The sequence below is a fragment of the Rattus norvegicus genome, chromosome X (assembly GCF_036323735.1).
Source record: "Rattus norvegicus strain BN/NHsdMcwi chromosome X, GRCr8, whole genome shotgun sequence".
Taxonomy (NCBI): Eukaryota; Metazoa; Chordata; class Mammalia; order Rodentia; family Muridae; genus Rattus; species Rattus norvegicus.
The window spans coordinates 93,822,869-93,845,550 of record NC_086039.1 but is presented as its reverse complement, the minus strand read 5'-3'; the positions used below and the strand labels follow the sequence as shown (position 1 = coordinate 93,845,550).

Sequence of the window (22,682 nt, the reverse complement as noted above, 5' to 3'; positions counted from 1 at the left end):
ACTTTTTTGTAAAATATACAGATATCAGAGGATGGGAAACAACTCATCTATGAGTCAAGTTCCTTCTAATTCAATGAACTTTCTAAAAAGGCTACATATGTGGGACACACAGAGATTTCTCTTCTTTCCTTATTACAGGTTGGCTCATTTCAATAAACAGAACTGATTATAGAATTTATTTGATTCTGGAGGCAAATATACTTTACATTGGTGTTACTCTAGGTGATAGACTAAATTATTTGGAAACATACTAGCTTTGACAGGTGGCCAGAAGAAGAGAATGCTCATTAATATACCCAGAAAGCTATTCAAGTTGCTATACTACTTTGGCCATATATTCACCAGATTCTGGTATTGATGTGTCAGAAGATTGAGAAACTATCTGGAATCTCTGTGAGGAATGTTTTAGGTGCATCACTTTAGATGTACTTGCAATTTTGTAGTAAGGTTCTAATATTGTTAGTAGTCAACTATTTGTCATTTAAGAATTGATTATTTGTTTGTCATTTGACCTTAGAGGAAAGTAAAAAAAAATGACAATGAGCTATGAAGTTACCCTTTGACTCATGCTGCCAATCATAAGCTAAGTATCTCACCTGACAAGACATAAATAAATGTATAGGTGCACAGCAGCAATCCTTTATGAATTTCAAGAGGTATCTATGTACACTTACAGGCATGAGTTAATCATTTTAAAATTGGAATACGTGCCAGATTTATGGTACTTTTTCATCTTTAGAATTAACAGTTCTAGGAATCAATGGGTAGAAATAGAAATAATTCCACTTATTATCACTACTAGTGACCTACTTCAAAATGTTGTTCCTGTAACTATGTCCTTATGTTTGCTAGTCTAAAAATCTTTCCCCATAGGGGAAAAAGTTATTTTTTTTCCAGCAATATATGTAACAAATATCACATTGAACTGAAATATAAGAGTTTACCCTTGTTGTTTGAGATTCTGATTCCCTGAGTCAAGAAAAGAATATCATTGTTAGGAAATATGACTGATCCATAGTACCATGGAGAAATTTCATTTCATTTTCAAAATGGAGGAAGAAAGCCTTCTAGAGTGCAGCATATCCTTTAAACCATCCCACGGTAATACCATGTCCTGTGCTTAAAGTGAATGGGAAAATGCAACAACCCATTCCAGTAAGGATGTCAAAGATTCACTTTCAGTAATGAAGGTAGTTTGCTCTTCCATACAAAAATAAAACAACAAAAACAAAAACAAATCAAAAAACAAAAACAAAATCAGAAACAGAAGACCCAAGATCCACTGAAGTACTTTCTGAAGGTTGAGGAAATATAGAGTTTATTGTAGAGAAAAGTAGTTATAAGTATCAGCAAAGTTCATGTGACTGGTTGTAGAAATTAGGATTATAATCACTGCAAATGTTTCTGTCCTATTTTATTAATAATAATTTCTACCTATGTGCAATATATTAAAACTATTTTTTCTTCATTTTCTAATCATGCAATGTAATGTCAATTGATGTAACAGTAGTTAATTCTTTTGAGTTCATGTTTTCATATTTGTTATGACACTAAAATATTATGTAGTCCGTATGGGACTTTATTACCTACTCTAAAAATTAAGTACAGTGTTTATATTTATATATTTTCATATTTCCTTTATTCTTATTCCAACATGCAGTGTTATAATATTCTGAGATGATCTTTCAGTTTTTAAATTTTTTGTTGAAGGTAAACATAATATTTACATTTCAGAATTTATTCACATATACTTGACATTGCCTGTTTACTGTCTAAAAGTAGTTTGAGTTCTTTCCAGAAGAGGTTTTGTGTTCTAATATTTAAATACCTTTGTTCTTTTGTTTTTAAATTTTTATCACTTGCTTCTTTAAAGATTTATAACACTGATTTGTCCCTTTTGGGCATTAGTAGCTTTCTGCCAAGTGGATCAGCCTACTCTTTGTTAGGTCATCCTCCCTCAAAATTCAGTTGTCATAGAAACCTTCATATACACTCAGTAAAGCCAAGCTTAGTCCAGTCAGGTAGTTCATCCATTACAGGTAAGATACTTGCTAACATTTTGGGGTTGTTTTGGTGAAAAGTTACTTTTCTTCTACTTTTAAGAGTTGTAGTCGATTATACAGGCTTAAGGCAACTGTTTAATGTCTTTTGAATATACTTTTGTTATATTTCATTGTAACTTGTTAGTTGATTTCTTAGTGTTGCAAGCCTACTTCTGAGTCTAATTACCCTTTCTACATTAATGTTATCTCTTTCCTAACAGTATATTGAGCAAATGGTTATAAGAATTTGTTATTTTCTGTTTCTTTTAAGATTTAGTATCTTAAATGATACCCAATGGGGATCATAGGAACTTGGTGGCCATCTTGAAGTTATCTTTCATTGTTAAGTCATAATCTTTCATATTCATAGTTTTTTCCAGCTTTCTTCATGTGAATAGGCTGTCTTGAATAATCTGCCTGTTATTTTATTTTTTTCTTAAAATTTCATAATCTTGAGTTTGTGTATATATCCACTATTAACGTAGGTCAACTTTATATACTACTATATAGCTGTATATTTAATACTATACTGTATAGTGAGTTTCCTTACACTCTTCAGTTGACTTGTCCATCTTGTTAGACTCAGATTCTTATCTAGTTTATACCTATCTGATATTTTATCAGAAATAATTGTCACATTTTATTAGAATTTATGGACTCGTGGTTTTTTGCTTTATACTCAATCTTTGAGCACTATCAAATATTATACAAACTTTGTGGCACATCACAAAGTTTCATAAGATTTCCTTGCCTTTTCCTTATTCTATCATACAGGATGATAATTCTTCATTTTAATCTTCATTTTTAGAGTTTTCTTTCATCTTTTATTATAGTTTGGTTGTAGAGTGCTTTTTCATATACCTTTTAATTTCTATAAACAGACCTTGGAGGTTGCATTTTTATTTCTATATTCTGCATATCTTGTGCACTTGTTTTGCAATTTTTGATTTTATATTGGTCTAACACACTCACATATATAATTAATATCTGAGGGTCATTCAATCCTAGTATTCAGAGCATGGATCCACTTTGGTTAGTCTTTCTCAAATTGAGAAGTGATTTCTTCAAAACCCAAAATTGTTCTGGTAAGTCTGTTATAAAATGATTGTGTCATCACAAGTTAGAATCATTTCATAACTTATCCATTACAAGTCATATATTTCCACATTTAATCTTAAGTTTTGCACCTGTACAAGGTACATGTATACGCCTTCATATTTTAACTATTATTTCCTGATAGATATTATCTTCCTTTGCTTGTTATTCATATTTCAATCTCTGTACTGACCATATGATTATATGTATAATTATTATTCATACTAACATCACCATCAGTATTTTTGTTTTACTAGTTTTATTAGCATAATATAATATGAATACCATATAAGTGCATTAATATTATATACAGTTATACAATTTTCATTTATACTCTAAGTAAATTAGGTCTCTACTGTTAGAGCATGAACTAGTACCATGTGAATATGTTCAAACTTTGGTCAAGTTTTTTGTGGTACATCACAAAGTTTCATAAGATTTCATGTGAATTTTTCTGATACCATGTATACAAATTTAAATAGGGCAATGTTTATAAAATTGTGAGAACTTATATCATATATAATTTGAATTTGAACAGGGAACATTAGAAGAGAAAAAAGAAGCTTATATAATTATGGTGTTCAAATGTCTCATATTAAAATGAGGAGAGTTAAAATTTTTGACATATGAAGATGCTAAAAACAATCCTTAATCTCCAGTGTTCTAACATATAATGGCATATGTAAATTTTCATGTAAATATTTAATGTATAAAATAAATACTAGAGTATTAATTAAAAATTAATGCATTTATTTAAGTTACTTTGAACTATTGTATATAGCACCTCAGATAATTTGAAATTGTTTAATAATTCATTTCACCATTAAGTAGAGAAAAATTCATACACATATACACAAAGGTGAACACAGAAGAATGTGATATGAAGAAATGTATATTTGTTGCAAAATTACATGTTCAATTGATAGACTACTTTCTTTTTATTTAACAAAATGTATTTCTGTTAAATCAAGAGTTAGAACTCCTAATAATTAACTTTTTTGTAATGTTAATATTAAGTTACCTAATTATAGGGTTGTACCTGTCTTGCTAAGTTACCTTAGGGAAATTATGTTGGAATGTCATTTATTCACAATGCCAAGGAATATTATTGAATAAGAAAGTGCCATATTATCTGCTCAGGACACAAATAAAACTAAATGAATATTTAAACGGTGAGAAATTTGCATATAGTTAATTATTTATTAAATAATTTAAGTGACCATTATCTAGAAAGTAGTATATATTAGGTTCTTGTATTTTTTAACACAATGCATCACTGACCTCTAAGAAAGTATGTATGGATCCTATAAGACAGAAAAGAGTAAATCATTTTGAGCTGATCAATGAAAATCTATTATATTTATGCCAATAGCATTATGTGGAGGCATTCTTGTCTTTTTTTATTTTATTCTGGAGCTGAGGACCAAACCCAGGGCTTTGTGCTTACTAGGCAATCACTCTACAACTGAGCTAAATCCCCAACACTGGAGACATTTAAATATAAATTTGTTGTACATTCTCAACTTAATTTAGTGTAAAGGTTTTTTTTCTATTCCACAGTAATATTATGTGTGTGATATATGTGCATATATATACATACATATAAATATATATATGTATATGTGTGTATGCTGCAATTTATATCAATTTCATTTAAGTTTATGGCATGTGTTTAATGAGAGGACAATATTTTAAATACTGAGACTCTCTAAGTATCAGATAATGGAAGGCCACTATTTTAATTTCAGCTTTTGCTTCATATTGAGACAAATCAGCAGGTCCATGAAGCAACCATCTCCAATTGTGTTAGAAACTTAAAAGGTGAGTTTTTTTTTTTTATTTCATAAATGTATTATAAAAGGAACCCTTGCAAACTGAACTATAAGAAAATTTAAGTTAGAATATCATTTAAAATATAATTTGTTAATATACTCAAAACTTATCTCTGCGTGAGGAATGTCCAGTAAAATCAAAATTATTTCCTGTTAAGTAGATCAGACATGGCAATTAAAATATTAATTAGAATTATCTTTCTACATGAAATAGATCTTTCCAGAACCATAATGCACCATAATGCACTTAGAGTCTTCTGCCATTTTGTAAAGGCAAAGTATTCCCTATTATACAGAAATAATAGGAAAAAAGTATGTTTAAAGTTATTTTCCCTTTCTTCGATGAATTAAAAACATGTAACAGCTGTTACTAGTGTGTTTTACATAAAATAGTATTTCAATAAGTGCTTGGATAATCTAATGTAAACTTTCAGTGGCATTTGCGATCAAGCACAGTAAGTAAGAGTTTGTGGTTAGAGTATCATTGAGGTACACATCAGCTAGAAGAGATTTTAAATAATTTCATGTGAAAAAATGGCATTTTTTACAAAAATCACCTTATAGATTCAAAAATACATTCATCTATTAAGCAATATTATTCATTGTAACTTACCAAATGAAGCAGATTTTAAATAATTTTCTGGATGAATAGTTTTTATAAAGTTAGCTAGCATGTAAAATCTATATGGAGCTTCTGTAGAAAACAATAAGACCATAGTTTGTATGAGGAATAAAGAAAAGAAGCTCATTTCTACTGGTGTCTGGAGAATCTTTTGGATAGTACAATCATTAGTGACTAGAGAGAACATTTGTGGCTGCTCTAATGGAAAACTTGAAATCAATTTCCTGCATCCCCTTGATGGCTAAAAATATCTATAATTTCACATCAAGGTCCTCAAATATTCTTATGACCATCATGGGGACTGCAGTCGTTTGATACATATATAAACATATTGAAAAATACTAATACACATATTTATTATGAAGCTACAATAATAATAATAATAATAATAATAATAATAATAATAATAATAATAATGATAGATAAACTCCATGTGATATAATGCTCTTATGTGAGGAGAGCTGAAAGGAATTGGGAGTAGTAGAAGGAGGGGAAACTGTAATCAGGATATACTTTATGAAAATGATCTATTTTCAATAAAAGGAAAAAAGAGTTTGCAAATATAAGAATCAGTGTTATTTGTGTAGCTCTGAGCTACATGAAGTTTACATAAGACTTTCTTTGCATATAGATTCTCAAAAACTGTTTATAAAGGAAATCTGATGCAGGTTAAAAAATATTTAAGAAACATCATTTATAACTAGGTAAGTCTTGCTATCATATATATTTATATTCATATACACATATGTATACATTCCTGTGTATGAACAAAAACAAGAAATATTAACAATGTATAACACTTTAGTATTTAAATGTTATTTTATCTATAAGTAGATATGATATTCTTATTGAAATTATAAACATTTTTACTTAATATTTTGATTATTGCTATCTTGCACACATATACACACATATATTTTGTGTGCTTATATCTACATGTACCGTTACATATTATAACATAAAAATATGGGAATTTGATGTTTGTATTTGATTTTTTTAAATTTCATCAGAAAAATGCAATACTTTTACAAACTAATATTTTAAAAAAAATCACATACTTTTCCTATTCCAAATATATTCATTTAATGTTTCCTGTGACATGTATAGAGTTTTACTATCTATATCTAAAAATATATTCAACAAATATTAGCATTATCTAAACTTGTTTACTATTTCAACATAATTTTAAATGTACATAGAAATTTCATGTTATAAATTTATAAATTATTTTAATCCATGACTTGATTATTGATATTTACTTTTATTGATGTGTTAAATAATTTTGTTTTATCACATACATTTTATTACTACTAAAAGATGAATGTAGCATTCAAAAGATTTTCCTAATGGCAAAAATATTTTTGATATAAGCATCAAGAAGACAAATGTTTCTTGATACAATAAGTCATAAGTTTCTTATAGAATTTTAGCAATAAGATCAAGGGTTCTGGGTTAGTGACTTTTACCACTAAGGTTTAGGGCTATTGCTTGTCATTGTTCATAAGGCTTTGCATTTGATCAGCCAAATTACAAATCTTATAAACCTTAAGGAATGGAATATGTGAATTTGTTACATACTTATCAAGTGTTTTAAAATCTGATTCTGCCATTTGATATTTGCCTCAGCTGATTCTCTTCCTTTCTGAATTCATTCTATTCCTAACAAAGATTGGCTTACTGACAAGTACAATTTCCAAATTAGTGTTAATTACTACTAGCACAGGTCTTCAGTAGCTGAGACTAAAAATGTACTACCCAAAAAATCATTACTGTGTATTTATTATTGTGTATATCACAAGTAAGGTCATGTGTATTTAGTTATATGGTTTTCAAAATTAAAGAATTAGAAGTTTTTCCTTAGTTGGACATGCATACATATCTCTTTAACATTTAGCATTTATTTTCTGACTATATGTATTCTTGATTTTCAGTGCCATTTCATATTCAGTACATTATTTTATAAGTTTTTCTTGATTTTTACTACAATTTTAACCTTAAACACCTCCCCACATGCCTGCAAAAATATTTCAATATCTTTTAGTAGTTAGAACATGACACAGGTCCTACTAGGCAATGCAAATACAATAGGAAGACCATGTGTTTCACATAATAATATCTGTCAGGGGAAAGTGAGAGTAGGAAGTACTGATACAGTGTTGCATTTTCACTTGTAAATAATAGCAGAAATGATATAAAAGAATAAATGATATAATGGAAAGTTTATACAGTCTTCTCATCCAGTGATGAGATCTGTTAAGTCATGGTAATATAGCTAATATTTGAATATACTTTGAAATGTGAAAGAATATGCTAGAATATTGATTTTAAAATATATCCAGTAGTAGAACCCTCTCTCTCTATACACACACACACACACACACACACACACACACACACACTAAGAGCAATACTTAAAGGCCTCAGTACTCTCTATGTATATATGTATGATATTAGTAGGTGCAGTTGTATATATGTGTGTAATAATAATGAACAATAATAATTTAAGAAGAACCATGAATTTGAGAGGGAGTGAGGGGCATGAGATGAACTGGAGTAAGAGAGAGGGGAGGAAATGATGTACATACAGTGGCCATATAAGGAATTTTTATCTTTATACCTATATCCATATGTGATATAGTTTGTGTATCAGGACTTAATGAGTAGTAAATATTATGCTACTTTATCATTTTGCTACTTATAATACTTAATATAAATTGAAGTACAAAAATTCTTGTGGAAATTATATTTAATAAGTTATAAAGATATAGAAATATTAGACTCAGACTAACAGAAATTCTTTTATTTTGTTTGTGTTGCATGAGAAGGATTAAAATTAAAAATGACTTTAAATACTTGGCAAGTTTTAGAAAAATTAATTGACACATAAAATTCTAATACAGTTTCAACAGTAAAATCTGAATATTAAGAGTTGAAAGGATGCGGTAAGTATTCAGAGGACCCTGAGGTATTCATTTGATGATATTTAGACAGAGTGTAGATATATTAATATTGAAGCTAGGAGATAGCACTGTGCATTTGAAGAGTGATTAGTGGTCATTTTAGTGATATTGCAAGTTATGAGATCGATATTGAATCAGAAAAATCTCTGAGCTTGCTATAAAGAGAAACGGGGTGGTTTTGAGATTAAAAGAATTTAGTGAGCGGGATTGTTGGGGGGAGGGTGGTAATGGGGGGAGGATGGGGAGGGGAACACCAATATAGAAGGGGAAGGGGAGGGGCTAGGGGGATGTTGGCCCGGAAACCGGGAAGGGGAATAACAATAGAAATGTAAATAAGAAATACTCAAGTTAATAAAGATGGAAAATAAAGAATTTAGTATTATGTCTCAATATGTGTAAATCTCAACAGAGTACTCAAACAAAAACTAATGTTTATTGTTTGAGCAGACCATATAATAAAACTTTATATATAATTTCTGTATCAGGCAAGAATTGCACAATTGGGATCAATGAGTGTTTTCTACCTTTATCAACATGTATTAATTATTTATCATGGATTTTACTGCAATATTTTCATACATGTAAAAATATTTTATCATATTCTTTCTCTGTGATACTCTAAGGTATGCCTTTTTAAAGAATGTTACTGAAAATAGCAAGTACTCGGTAAAATGTGGGTCTTTAGACACATGGAAAGCTACATTATTTTTCAATTAAAACCTGGAAACCACAGCTTCTACAGAATAAAAGTGCAATATCTCAGAGTTCAGAAAAAATGAATATTGTTTTGAATGTCATAAGAAAATTTAAAACATGCACTTTCTCTGGAAATTACTGTGGTTCGTTCCATACAATCTTTACAATTTGAACTTAAATTACACTCATGTAAGGATAGGTGAGTAGATGAAAGAAATGTTTTCTCAGGAAAATGAATGAATCTAATAATCACTCTATTGTCTTCATCCTATGGGTTACTTTTGAAACAAATTATATATTTAAAGTATTTTTTCTTCCTATACAGTAATGTGCTTAAAAACAACAACAGGCAGTTTTTTAGTCTTGGGGCTGCTGCTGAATGATCGCCAACACTTCTGAATTGCATAAACTTGAAAATCAAAAATGACTTCCAAAAGACAATACATTGTATACCCAAATAGGTCATTGCAAAGGGAAAGTCATGTTACCAACCTAAATTCAAGAAAGGTTAATTTTCCATCATCAAGTTGCAACTCAGAAAATAATATCAGTATCAGAAAGCCAGAAAACCGTGAAATATGTCATAACTGGATTCTCTCAATACCTAAAAATGCAGCCAAAGATTCTGAGGTGGAAATTCCTATACCCCCTAGTCTACACAGATCCCTAACTGATTCTAAAAAGTCTTTAATTGGTTCAATCATAGAAGAATGTGGCAAAGTCCAGATTCATTTTCCAAGTAACAACCAGGGCCCTCAAAAAGTCATTATTAGTGGCACCACAGACATTGTTGAAAAAGCCAAGAAAAGACTTCTGCAATTAGCAGAAGAGGAGCAAGCCAAAAGTTACTCTGTGGCTATTCCTGTCAAGTCAAAATATCACCAATTTCTTATGAGTAAAAATGGTGGCAATCTTCAGAGTATCTGTGAGAAGACTGGGGTACGTATCATTTTTCCTACCTTTAAGAACAAAGATCAAGAATCAATAACTATCATTGGAACAGAAGAGGCTGTTAAAAACGTGAAAAAAGTGGTAGAGGTTTTACTGAAAGATTTGGAGGATGTGGTGGAGGATAACATATTGATAAGTCCTAAGTTCCACAATTACTTTGTCATGCAAAGGGGACAGCTTTTACGAGAAATAATTAAAGAATACGGTGGTGTGTTTGTTACATTTTCTTATGCTGGAAAACAGAGCACTAAAGTGACAATAAAAGGAGCAAAAGCTTGTGTTGAAGCAGCAAAAAAACATATTCAGGGGATATTTGATCCATTGGGTTCCCAAGTCACAGCACAGTGTGTGGTTCCTCCCAAATTTCATCCTTTTATCATGGGACCTATATGCTCTCGAATTCAACAGACTGCTAGGGAGTGTAAAGTTCAAATCAAATTTCCTGACACAGAAAAGACAACTAAGAAGACACATCCAGAGGTTCAGGAAATGGAGAAAGACAAGGGAGGAAAGAATGTGAGAAAACCTGCTTCCACTTCTCCTAAGAAAAGTGACACCACGTCTACTTCGGGAAAAACTGAAAATTGCAAGGAGGCAGCACAAGCTCTGGAGACTCTTGTTCCTGTCACCGCTGAAGTTCAAGTACCTTTTCACCTACATCCTTACATCATTGGGCACAGAGGAAGTGGATTACGCAAGTTAATAAAAGACTTTGAAGTTCATATTCAAGTATCACAACCTGGTGGAAATTTTCACATCATATCAATTATGGGACTTGAAGCAAATGTTGAACAAGCCAAGACAAAATTGCAAAATCAAGTAAAAGCCTTACAAATGGAACTAGATGATCAGACATTAAGAAGTTTCAGGCAAACATTCAGATTAGATTCCAAATATCATTCCAAGATCTTTGGTAATAAAGGCATACTCATTTCCCAGATTTGCACAGAATATGACGTCACTGTCCATTTTTCAAAGAAAGGAAGCAATTCGACACAAGACCAAATTACCATTTCTGGCTCTAAAAGCAACATCCTCGGTGCCCGTGATGCAATAATGAACATGCTACGTAAGATTGAAAAAACAGTTTCCAGAGAAATCCCACTGAACCACCATGTTTGTGCCAATATTATTGGATTTGGTGGAAAATCCATCCAGAAAATCATGGAACAATATCATGTGGATATCCGTGTACCTCCCAAAGGATCCCATACTAATTCTACCATTATTGTAAGTGGATCATCTGCTAATGTCCAAGAAGCAATTGATTATATCTTAAGTCTTGAGAAACATTTCCTATCTGTTGGAAAATCTGATCCTCCATCGGACCATCATAAGCGCGGTGGTGTTTGCAACACAGCTGCAAGAACCTATAAGAGTTTTGGTAAAAGAAATACTCTTCGTAATGTGAAATCCACCACACATCCTCCACATTTGGACAATGCTGAAGATTTTCCCAAATTGAAACAGCAAACACCTCCTAAGTTTCACCCTTGGAGACCATAAAATCAGTGTTAAAATAAATAAAGGGAAATTGTCCAAACTTGATTACTTGAGAGTGCTGTCAAATTTATTATAAAACTGTAATAGATATTGAATGCCTGGCACATTTCTAACATCTTTCCTATTAGCATATCGCTGCTTATACAGTGCATATTCTTGTAGTGAAAATGAGGAGCTTCATCGTGAATATTTGTAATATGTAGAAAATTAGCTACAATTTCTACCTAGGACTAGATCCTGACATTTTTACACATACTCTCTAAAGAAATTCCATGTATAGCACAGGCTTCCTCACTTTCATGAAAAGTAGTATGGCATTTATCACTTTTACTTTGAAGTCTACTTTGATGTTAAGCAACTGTTACAAAGAAGCTACCTCTATATATTTACTGTGGCCGAACCACCTTTGCTTCACAAATACACAAATTTTTCTTCCATTACTTTTTCTCCATTTGCTTCTTCCATTACTTTATTCAGTTTCATAGTGGGAAAGATATCTTCTATATACATATAATGACTGACAACATAAGAAAAACAAATTTTGGTCAGTAAACTCTGCGTTGAGATGCTTTTGTACTTAGTGCTCATCAAAAATAGCATACTGGTGGTATGGCACAGGACCACAAATTCTAATGACCATACTATTGCCTTAAGATTTCTCACATAATGATGCTATATTTACTGATTTATGAACTATATGAATTGATTTTAATACTTTAGACAAACCCTTTAGAAATCTTCCTTGATAATAAATTTTGAAGCTAAAAATAGACTGTTTTTTCATCTTTCTTCCAGTGAACTCTTAGGCCTTGTAAGCTTTATATTAATTTGTGTCAAATTTTTTGATTGTTTCCTTTTTTCTTTTTTTTCTTTCTTTTTTTTTTGTTTCAATCACTACCAACAGAGTTACTCCTACAGCTACAGCTGAGGTCTGAGATTCAAATCAACGTTTTCCAGTATTTCCCCTATTTCATTGTGCTAATTGCCCAAGTCTTGTTTTCTCAGGAGCTTTAATCCATTGACTAGTCAGTACAATGAACGCCCTCATACCAAACTCCAGAACAACACTACATTCAAGTCCCACAGCTGGCTCAGCTATGTCCTATCTTGTACTTGAATCAAAGCTACACAGTCTCTGTTCCATCATCACCTATGAGGAAAAAATAGGGAGGTTGTTGCCTAGCAAAGATGTTGATAAACTTTAAAATATTTTATTCTTCTATACACCTATATATGACCTGTCCAAATCACTGTAAGTGAATGACTAACACCACACAGAATATGAGAGGTCCTGCTATCCTGAATGTTGCAGCTGATGAGAGACATGGGCAGTTCTTCAACTCTCATGAACCCATTAGTGCTAGCTTGCCCACTCTCATTAATGGTGAGGGATGAGGGTAAGAGGGAGTCTCTCCATCCGTGTCACAATCCAGCATAAAAGAGATAGGACCTGCTTTTCCTTGCTTATGCACTCTGGGCCACTTCACCTGCAACCAACATATCTATGGTCAAATCAACTGTGCTACCTAGGTGAGTTGCAGAGCCTGACCGCTACAGTGAGTGTGAAGCAGGGACACTTCTTCTACTCTCATGTCCCTGGTAGGGACAAATCTCCCAACTATGGCTGGTGGTGAGGTTACATGAGAGATGAGAGGCCTTTTTCTCACTGATGCCACTACACAGCAGATAAGACCCAGCTCTTCCAGACTCATGTCTTTGGAACCAGCTTACCTGCATCCCCCATATCTAGAGTCAATTCTTCTGTGCTGCCCTGGTGAGGTAGAGGGCTTGCTCTCCAAAGTGCTGCACCAGATGAGGGTCAGGACCAGCTCTGATGTACTCATGAACCCAGGGAAATAAGTTTTACCTTCCCCAGGGGTGAGAGGAGAGGAAAGTACCATGCCCTCCTCAATGCCACATCATGGGAGATGAATGGTAGGCCCAGCTCTCTCACACTCATTTGTTCTAGGGGTAGGTGTTCAGCTAACTACCTACTCCTACAATGTCCAACTTCAGAGCGATACAGCTGGCTAGGAATTGGATCAGCTCTTCTGATCTCATGTTTTCTGTGTCTTCTCTCTCCCATGATGTTTTGGTGAGGTGTGGGCCAATTCAGCACAGCATTCAGACATCAACATATCCTGGGGCAAAAGCTTAGATCATGGAGGCCTGCCTGGTCTTTGAGGGTAAGACACCCTTCCTACTTCAGGGTTATAGAGGGAGAGTTGGCCCTGGTGGCAGCACAGGCCATGTCCCAGATCCCAGGGCCTAGGTGCCACCACGGTCACAGGTGTTATTACCAGTTATTCACATCAGGGTGTTCCTCACTATCCTCAAGTCTCCAGGTCTGCATCTCTCCATTGAATTGGCATCCTATTGAGTCTGTGTGTCATTTCTCTACCACTTACTGCTTTCCTTTAGTGCTGCACAGGGTTGCTGAGTGTCTAGAGTCATCCCAGGAGTGCTATGCCCTGATCATAGACTATGGTCCCAGACAGAGGTCTTCTCAATCACACACTGATCCCCTAGGCTGCATATCATCAGATTTAATATCTTCTCAATATATCTCCCTATCTGGGCCCCATGCCATTAGTTTGGTGTTCATTTATGACTCACCACTTGCCCAACCCTCCCAAGTAGCCCCTTGAAAGAGTATTCTGTCTTGGGCTCACTCCTGTCCAGGACCCAGGTTCCCAGGCTGGGTTCCTCTTGTCTCCAGCTTACTCCCCATCCTGAGAGCCCCATGCTTGGTTTCTTGGCACTGCACTAATGATTGTCTCAGCCTAGCTCCCTACAGAAGCACCCTATCACTGGAAAGGTGGTTCTCTCAGGCTCACTTCTTAAAGGAAATTCTAGGCTACAAAAAATTCAGAAACTCATAGGTTGGGGCATTTGAGCATAGACAAGAGCCTCTTTCCTCTCTGCCTATTGATGGCATGTGACACAGTAGCCATAACTGCAACACCTCTAGGGACATGCAAGATGATATTTTCACAAAAGAAGGTATGGATAACAATTTCGGGAGAAATGGTGTTGTAAGTTAAGATCATTTTTTGTTAATTTTATAATCATTTTGAAACATTGTTTGCTTCTAATTCCTGATTGTTCCTGCTTTGACTTTCAAAGTGCTGGAATCATAAGCATGTGTCATCATACCTGGATGGTAAAGTGAATTTTTAGTTTTCATGGAAATTAATATATTTTCTTTATATCCATCACTGTTTCTGGCAGTGTACATCGTCAACATATGTTGATATTAGCCTGGCCTAGTGGATATCATTTTACAAAAATATTGGTTTTATACTACTGTCCTTATAACTTTAACAATTAAAGACATACAGGTTGGCATTTAGTTGTAACGTACAAAGTTCAGCCACTATTCTTTTAGTCATTCCGATTCATTTAGGGAACATTGGAGATGTTTTTGTTTCACTTCAATATAGTGGTCATGATTAACAAGTGCTCTGAAATTATAGCCTTATAAGTTGAATACATTTTTCAAACTGAACTTACTTCAGTGTTAAATATAAAATTCTCCCCATTAATATGCAATTTCAAGTAATTATTCAGCAATGGTTTTTCACCAAACTATTAGAGAAAATATCTGACACAGGGAGGGATATCGAAGTATATTGTAATTTCATAAACATAATAGCAATAAATTGAAAAATAAACTTCTACCAATCGAAATATTTGAAAGACAAACTAAACTATAATGAAGAAGACAACATTTTGAAACCTATAATACAAAAACAGGATCAGTGGTTAAGAGCACCTGCTGTTCTACTAGGATTTGGTTCTTAGTACCAGCATGGTAGTGCACAATGACCCAAAGTTCAGTTCCTGAGCATCTGATACCCTCTTCTTGTCTCCACAAGCACTGCTCACACACACATGTTCTGACAAAAAACTCATACACATAAAATAAACTTAAAAAAGTATACACAGCAACAATAAATCCAAACTTAAAGCCTAAAAGTTTTGTGAGTGAAATGTCCAAATTGTCTATTGTAAGATAGAGAGTACTAGAAAGTTCCTGCCTATTTCTACTCATAGATACATGAAATTAATATGTGTTTAATGACCAAGAACTGTGAAAATTACTTAGCTGGTCAGGCTTTAATTTACTCAACAACAGAGAATCTGTCACATTATAGATGAGAAAGAATCAAAAGCATACTAGGCACACAATGTGTCCTATTCACTTTAATGTAAAGCCCTGAAGTAAATCCCCAGGGCCTCTCCATCCTCAGTTGCCCAGCTGTAAAGCCTTATAATTTGGCTCCTAAATCTCCAGCTCAGCAAGAAGAGGGAATCAAGTATATAGGTATTTCTCTACCCCAGAGAACAAGGAAGCTTGGGCTAATTGTCTTTCGTAATGACCTTTAGTAGAGAAAACAACTATGAGACAATGATGGTGTACCATGATCAGACTTTGAAATTGTGAAACAATGAGAAAATACAGATCATCATACCATAGGTAACATGGTGGAATTGAAATGGCAAAATAACAATAAAGAGAAAGGAGCAGGAAAACAGTGAGGGAAGAAAATCGGGATGGAGAGTCTTTTCTTCTTTTTAAACCTCTGAACAAGGTATTTTGCTTGAAGAGAATGTTTTAAATGAAGGAATAGTAAAATAGATAGCATGCCCAGCTTATGGAGGGGGGTTATGAAGACATTATCCTCACACAATTATACAGAAAACAAGTCAATTTTACTTCTATCAATTTTCAAAGTGTACTAAGAATTACTGCACAACATAATTTGTTCTGATTTAGCATGGTTGACAAGGAGCATTGGTGAAATACATTATATATATCTTTGCAGAAGGAGAACCAGGCTTCCAACACCCTACCATGCACCTGTCATACTGACCATTCCTGCTACCAATGAGATCGGTGTGCTCTAATCTTCATAACCAGAGATGCCAATTGTTTGGCTAGGGGCTTGATCATGGCCTGAATTCTGGTAAAATAATAAAGTCAAATGCATATTCTATGATCTACCACAGAGTTTTATGTTTCTCCATGACAGACATGCATGACATATAAGCTTCCTGATGTATGTTATATAGAAGCCAGGTTTGCAAGTAGCCAGTAGAGCAATATGACTAAAAATAAATTGGTATCAACTCACCAGAAATACGAGAAAATATTTTTCACTATACGATCCTCATTGACTTGCTCTATCCATAAATCCAGGCCTTCTCATTCCTTTGTACAGTTTTGTATAATTCCCAATATGTAGTTTTATATACTCTCAGTCCCACAATGTTAACAGCATCCACACATGGGGCTTTAACCTAATAACCATAGTTAAAGGAACAAAAGGACCTAGGTTTGTTGAAACCATAAAAATCCCCAAGCAAAGAAATAGTTTAAAAGCACCAAACAAGTAAAGGAATAGGCAAATGCTCATCAGAGAAACAAGTAATGAAAACATTCTAAAAGGAGATGCTTTTTGTTCTCTCCCAAAACCCCTGATGCCCTGGCTGCTACCTCCTTTTATATGATAGTTGAAGTAACAAACACAATGTAGCCTCCTGTGGTGCCTTAACAGTACTTTGTCTCTCTCTTAATGTTCACATTAGCACATCCAGCAAAACAAGATATACCTAGAAGCCCTGTGAGAATTTATTGATCACACCAGTGTTCAGAGTTACCAGTGAAAGCATGGATTCCAATTCACATGATAGCTGGGTACTGAATTGCTATGCCTAAATGCCATGTCCTAGAGGACAGAACAAGCATTTCTGTTTTAGTAATAAAAAAGATATTTCCAAGGTTATATTCTTCCCTGAAGAATACGTGCTAAAATATGTACCTCGGTTTTCCCCAGAAGTGGATTAATGTACAATGCTATAGTGTTTACTTGACCATTTTGCTTATAATTTTCATTAATATGGTGACAGATTTGACAATAAAGCCTTCCTTAGGGTGTCTGTGCACTTACTTTATCAGATTTTAGCCAAGCTTTAACAGGTACCCATGAGTACAAGAATAGTAAGGAGAAAAATGATGTTTGTTTGTACTGCTTTCATTTTTTCCAATTCTTACTAGAAAGTAGTTTTTTTCCCAGCAATATATTTTGATTGTGGTTAGCCCTCCCCAACTATTCTCAGATTCTTTCTACCTTTTCATGCACCCAAATTCACAAACTTTCTAATCAGACAGCAAATAGACATCTGAAGGGGGTGGAGGAGGAGGAGGAGGAGGAGGAGGAGGAGGAGGAGGAGGAGGAGGAGGAGGAGGAACAACTAATAAGAAGAAACAATATAAATAATCAAACCTGAATATGACAAAACAAACAAATGAACAGGAAAACTAAGAGACAAAGAAAGGTAACAAGAAACACATATATACAAAGGCATACACTTTGACAAGCATAGCAATGATGAAAATTCAAAAATAAAAGAATCATAAACTACAATGAATAAACAAAAGAACTGTAAAGTATGGAAGAGAAAGAAAAAAATAATGTATAAAAAATGAACAAAGACATATAAACATACACACACACACACACACACACACACACACACACACACATACACACACACACAACTAATTAGGTACTAAAAAAAACCAAAAACCACCTTGTGTTTTATCTAGATTTAGGTTCATTTTTTGTTAGCCAATTATTAATAGACTGATTTTAAGAGTGATTTCTTTCCACATAGAGAAAACGAATTATATTACTTGCAAATGTTTATCAACTAGAGATAGTTACTGGATAATGGATGGTGGCATGTATCCATTGCTTTCAGCAGTGAAACCATATTTGAGCATAACATTGATGGTCCAGTGAATAAAGCCACAGTGTGTGAGTTCACATTTGTATCAGAACTGTTGGGTTAGAAGGCCTTGTTTCCTTAGTGTTCTCCATCCTCTCTAGCTTATACAATACTTCCACCTCCTCTGCAGGGTGACCTAAGCCATGAGGGGAAGGAATTGATGAAGATATCCATTTTGAAAGGAGAGGTCCAAGGTCTCTTACTGTCTGTACTTGGACTAGCTTTTGGTCTCTGTATTGGCTTTGTCTACTTCAGGAAGAACCTTCTCTGATGATTGCTGATAAAGACAGTGATCTATCAGTATAAAGGGTAATTTTTAGGAGAGATTTTTTGTTACACTCCTTTAGTAGAACAGTACTGTTTAAGTTTTCTCCTGTGTCTTAGGTCTATCTAAACTTAGGTTCTTGGGCTTCCCAGCAGTATCAGGGATGGATTTCAGCTCATGAAGTGGACCTTAAATCTAATCAGATATTGGTTGGTTTGTCCCAGAACCTTCGTGCTACTATTGTACTAATACATCTTGCATGCAGGTCCCCATTGTATATTGAAGGCTTTCTAACTAGATTAGTGTTTACCTTTTGTCACTAGTGGGTGAAAAGTACTGTGAACAATATTCCTTAGGAGATAAGTTTCTAAGAAGTAACCAAATCAACTTCTCCCTGTTCAATGAGTTTTGTATGTTTTGTCTTCAGCAATAGAGCCTTACCATCAATTTGTAGAGAGCCACCAATAGTTCAGAGTATTTTGGGGTCTTATGGGACACAGTAGGCCAACATTTTGATGAGATGTAACAAATTCTCAGAATTTTAGACTTCTTTGATGATATGAGATGTCCACCTAGGACTCTCAGTCTTCTGAGAGTAATTTGGAAATTTTGTTTAAATCACTATCATATATGTACAAGTTTTAAGAAACTTGCATATACAACTCTCCAAATAACCCTGGGTTTTACCTGTATCTCTATATCCTCACCTTCCTCTTCTCTCTTCCTCTCCATTCAATCCTTCCCTTCTGGTACTTTCTCCTACCTCTCAATACATAGCTACCTATTTTATTTTCCCTTCCTAAAGTGATACATCCCTTGCTCCTAATCCCTTATTCTATATACTTAACTTATATGGTTATAAGTATTATAAATTACTTATCAATGACTTAACAATGAATATCAACATATAAGTGAATATATGGCATACTTGTGATTCTGGGTCTGGGTTACCTCAGTCAGAATTTGTTTCTAGTCCCATCTATTTCCTTATAAATTTCCTGATTTTAAAGTCTGTGATATTCCATTGCATAAACGTGCCACATTTTATTCATCCCATTATCCATTGACAGAAATCTAGGCTGGCTCAAATTTCAGGGTATTATGAATATAGCATCCATGAATATGGTTTAACAAGTTTCTGTATAGTATAATCGAGGTTTTGGGGGGTAAATGCCAGAGAGCTGGCTAGCTGGATCTTGAGTCATACCTGTTGCCAGATTCCAGAGGAATCACCATAATAATTTCCATAGTGACTGTACATATTTTCAATACCACAAGCAATGGTTGAGTGTTCCTATCACTCCCCATTCTCACCAGAGAGTGCTGTCATTCTTTCTTGATATTATCCGTTCTAAATGGTATAAGATGAAATGTCAAAATAGATTTGATTTGCATTTCACTGAAGACTAAAGTTTCTGAGCATTTTGGAGCTGCTCATCCATTTGTGTTCCTTTTTTGAGAATATTTTGTTGGATCTGCTCCCAATTTTTAAAATTGTGCTATTATATTTTAGATATCAGTTCTCTATCAGATGTGTAGCTGGTATCGATATTGACTACTTGGTGGCTTGCTGCTTTGTAAAAATGATGCTGTTCTTTGCCATTTAGAAGTTTATTAGTTTCATGAGGTCCCATTTATTAATTATTGCTCATAGTGCCTATGCTACTGGTGTTCTGTTCAAAAAATCTTTTCCTGCGCCAATGAATTCAAGGGTATACTCAACTTTTTTTTTATTAGTTTCTATTAGATTCATTATATCAAACATAATGATGAGTTCTTTGACCCACTAGGATTTGAGTTTTGTGCAGTGTGAGAAATATGACTCTATTTGGATTTTTTAAAATGACTCTACCCAGCTTAACCAACACGACTCGTTGATGATCCTATCAATTATTCCATTGTGTATTTCCTGCTTTTTATAAAAATTCAGGTGTCCATATCAGGCTAGACTTATGTTTGGGTCATTAATTTAATTATGTTAAACATCTCTACTTCATGCTAATATAATGATTTAGATTTCATACTGTGATACTTCTGGTAGATATTTTTTATTATTCATCATTGTTTTAGCTATCCTGGCTTCTTTTCTTTGTTTGTTTCATATGAAGCTCAGAATTGTCCTTTTAAGTTCTGTGAAGAATAATGTTGGAATTTTTATGAGAATTACACTAAATCTGTAGGTTGCTTTTAGTAGTATGGTCATTTTAATAATATTAATTCTATTGACCTATGAGCATTGGAGAGCTTTTCATCTTCTTATATCTTCTTCAATATCTTTCTTGAATGGCTGAAAGTTTTTATGATGCAATATTTGACTTGCTTGGTAAGAGTTACACTGAATTTTTTTTTTCTTTTGAGGGTATTGGTATTGTGAAAGTTAATTTTCCCTGATTTGTTTCTCAGTCAATCATTTGATTTCTGTAAATTATTCTTGTATTCACCTATATTTGCTAAAAATTGTATTACCTTTAGGAGTTTACTGATGGAATTTTATGACCACTTACATATACAATGATATCATCTACAAATAAAGATACTTTTATTTATCTCCCTATTTTTATTTCCTTACTTTGCCTCAATGTTTTTAATGTTGTAACTAAGACTTCAAGTACTATATTGAATATGAATGTAGAGTAGACAAATTTGTCTTGTTTCCAATTTTAGTAGAAATGTTCTAAGTATAGCTCCAATGAGGTTAATTGGCTGTGGCCTTGCTGTAAATTGTCTTTATGGTGAGATATGTTCCTTGCATTACAGGTTTCTCAAGAATTTTTTTGCACAAATGGGTATTGGATCTTATCAAAGGCCTTCAAGACATGTAATGAGATAATCTTCCATTTTTGTCCTTTCATTCTGCTTATATCGTGAACTACATTTCCATTTATAATTTTCATATATTACAGAATCCCTGTACATCTGGAATAAAACTTCATCACAATGAATAATGTTTTTTTTCTCCATCTTTATTAAATTGGGTATTTCTTATTTACATTTCAATTGTTATTACCTTTCCTGGTTTCCAGGCAAACATCCCCCTAACCCTTCCCCCTCCCATTCTATATGGGTGTTTTCCTCCCCATCTTCCCCCATTACCACCCTCCCCCCAACAATCCCGTTCACTGGGGGTTCAGTCTTGGCAGGACCAAGGGCTTCCCCTCCCACTGGTGCTCTTGCTAGGCTATTCATTGCTACCTATGCAGTTGGAGCCCAGGGTCAGTCCATGTATAGTCTTTGGGTAGTGGCTTAGTCCCTGGAAGCTCTGGATGGTTGGCATTGTTGTTCATATTGGGGTCTCAAGATGCCTTAATCTCTTAATCTTTTTTTACTCTCCAGACTTAATCTCTCTCCTGGTCCACCCTCAAACTGTTCTTCATTCCATACCTCCTCCCTGCACCCCAGTCTCCCAAGAGGATGTCCGTACCAGTTCCCACCCCAGCAGACCTCCCCAGTTGCCCCAAGTTTCTCGAGGATAAGGTTCATCTTCTCTGACTAAATCTAGACCAGAAGTCCTCTACTGTATGTGTTGGGAGCCTCATATCAGCTGCTGTATGCTGTCTGGTTAGTAGCTCAGTGTCTGAGAGAGCCCAGCGGTTTAAGTTAGCTGAGACTGCTGGTCTTCCTATAGGTCCCCCTTCTCCTCAGCTTCTTCCAGGTTTTCCAGAATTCAAACACAGGTGTTACCAGCTTCTGTCCATTGGTTGGATGTAAATACCTTCATCTAATAAAATACCTGCTTTCAGCTGCTTGTTGGGCCTTTCAGATGGCAGTCATAATAGGCCCCTTTTTGTAGGCACACCACAGTATCAGTAATAGTGTTAGGTCTTGGGACATTACTCTGAGATGAATCTTAAATTGGGCCTGTCTCTGGACATCCATTTCCTCAAGCCCTTCTCCATTTTAGTCCTGGCATTTCTTTCAGTC

At 34.1% G+C, this 22,682-nt stretch overlaps 1 protein-coding gene and 1 non-coding gene across 3 annotated transcripts; one reads left to right on the top strand and one right to left on the bottom strand.

The window, feature by feature from the left end:
- The first annotated feature begins 1,980 nt into the window (after nt 1-1,980).
- Hdlbpl1 (high density lipoprotein binding protein like 1) lies at nt 1,981-11,746 on the top strand. 2 transcript variants are annotated; one of them, XM_039099667.2, is made up of 3 exons: nt 1,981-2,039; nt 4,886-4,958; nt 9,573-11,746. In XM_039099667.2, exon 3 carries the CDS (start codon nt 9,671-9,673, stop codon nt 11,702-11,704), a length of 2,034 nt encoding a protein of 677 aa, XP_038955595.1. In that variant the 5' UTR covers nt 1,981-2,039; nt 4,886-4,958; nt 9,573-9,670; the 3' UTR covers nt 11,705-11,746. The 2 variants fall into 2 exon arrangements, with proteins under 2 accessions (XP_038955595.1, NP_001100436.1); NM_001106966.2 differs by lacking the exons at nt 1,981-2,039; nt 4,886-4,958.
- A 2,803-nt stretch (nt 11,747-14,549) lies between these two features.
- LOC120099506 (small nucleolar RNA SNORA17) lies at nt 14,550-14,679 on the bottom strand. Its single transcript, XR_005498671.1, has one exon. It is a non-coding gene; the product is annotated as a small nucleolar RNA SNORA17 (small nucleolar RNA).
- Between the last annotated feature and the right edge of the window lie 8,003 nt (nt 14,680-22,682).

Coding starts and splice junctions, on each gene's coding strand:
- Hdlbpl1 (XM_039099667.2), top strand. CDS start 9,671: ATGACTTCCAAAAGACAATACATTGTATACCCAAATAGGTCATTGCAA.